We start from the raw sequence: 1,522 nt of genomic DNA, 5'->3' as shown, positions 1-1,522 counted from the left end.
GCCACAGTGGCTACGCGCTTCCCCCTGGAGAGCGCGCAGGACCCCGATGTGGGTACCAATGCTGTGGGCTCCTACCGGCTGAGCCCCAACTCCCACTTCTCCCTGGACGTCAAGCAGCAGCAGGATGGCAAACTCTTCCCGGAGCTGGTGCTGGAGCGTGCCCTGGACCGGGAAGAGCAGCCAGAACTGCAGCTGGCCGTGGATGGGGGAAGCCCAGCCCGCTCGGGCACAGCGCAGATAACGGTCCTGGTCCTGGATGTCAATGACAACGCGCCCACCTTTGACCGCACCACGTACAAGGTGCAAGTCCCAGAAAACACGCCTGTGGGGACCCTGCTCCTCCAGCTCAATGCATCTGACCCCGATGAGGGGCCCAATGGGGAGACGCAGTACTCCTTTGGGGTTCACACCTCTGACTCGGTCCGGAGGCTCTTCGCCCTGGATCCCCGCAGCGGCGAGGTCCGGGTGAGTGGGGCCCTGGATTTCGAGGAATCACCTTTCTACGAGATCTACATGCGAGCCCATGATGGAGGGATCCCAGAGATGGAGGGCCACTGCGTACTGCAGGTGGAAGTGGAGGACGCCAATGACAACCCCCCGGAGGTGCTGCTCACCTCCTTGCTGAACCCAGTGCCGGAAGACACCCCGCCGGAGACTGTAGTGGGGCTCTTCAACGTACGGGACAGAGACTCAGGGGCCAATGGGGATGTGAGCTTAGAGATCTCCCCTGGTGTGCCTTTTGCCATCAGGTCCCTTCAGAACCACTTCTCCCTGGTCACCCGGGACAGCCTGGACCGAGAGTCCACCTCACAGTACGTAGTGGAGCTGATAGCCCAGGATGGTGGGTCTCCCGCCCTCACCACGACACTCACGCTGCTCCTCAACATATCTGACGTGAACGACAACCCCCCGCGCTTCCTGCAGCCCTCCTACGATGCCTTCCTCCCGGAGAACAACCCACCTGGCTCCCTACTGTGCACTGTCTCTGCCTCGGACCCTGATGACGGGGATAATTCCCATCTCGTTTACTCTATAGAGAGTGGCCAAGTGCAGGGTGCCCCCATCTCTTCCTTTGTCCACATCAACCCTGACAATGGCAACCTCTATGCTCAGCGCACCTTTGACTTTGAACTGCTGCAGGTTCTGCCGGTCTCTGTGGCCGTGCGGGACTCGGGGTCCCCCCCGCTCCATGCCAACGTTACCGTCTACATCTTTGTTCTGGACCAGAATGACCACCCCCCCACCATCCTGCACCCTACCAGTGACAGCGACATCCCGGCACCCCAGAGGGTCCCGCTGTCTGCCCCACCGGGCTACCTGGTCACCAAGGTGACAGCAGTGGATGCGGATGCCGGGCACAATGCCTGGCTCTCATACCGACTGCTACCGCAGTCCACTGACCCCTCCTTGTTCCACGTGTCGCTGTACACTGGGGAGGTGCGGACAGCGCGTGCCCTCCAGGACACCGACGTGGTAGCACAGCAGCTCATCGTCCAGGTAACGGACAATGGCGACCCACCAC

General features: G+C 61.6%; 1 protein-coding gene across 1 annotated transcript in view; it reads left to right on the top strand.

The window, feature by feature from the left end:
- The window catches only part of PCDHGC5 (protocadherin gamma subfamily C, 5), a gene marked incomplete at its 3' end in the record, with an annotated part of 5,661 nt that extends 4,146 nt beyond the window's left edge, over positions 1-1,515 (top strand). The window contains exon 3 of the mRNA XM_009572231.1: positions 8-1,515. Within this exon, the coding sequence (XP_009570526.1) occupies positions 8-1,515 (1,508 nt within the window). The remainder of the gene's footprint in view (positions 1-7) is intronic.
- Between the last annotated feature and the right edge of the window lie 7 nt (positions 1,516-1,522).

Source organism: Fulmarus glacialis, unplaced genomic scaffold, assembly GCF_000690835.1.
Source record: "Fulmarus glacialis isolate BGI_N327 unplaced genomic scaffold, ASM69083v1 scaffold36012, whole genome shotgun sequence".
NCBI classification, from domain to species: Eukaryota; Metazoa; Chordata; class Aves; order Procellariiformes; family Procellariidae; genus Fulmarus; species Fulmarus glacialis.
Note: the sequence above shows the minus strand (reverse complement) of the source record. Positions and strands in the feature narration are given on the sequence as shown.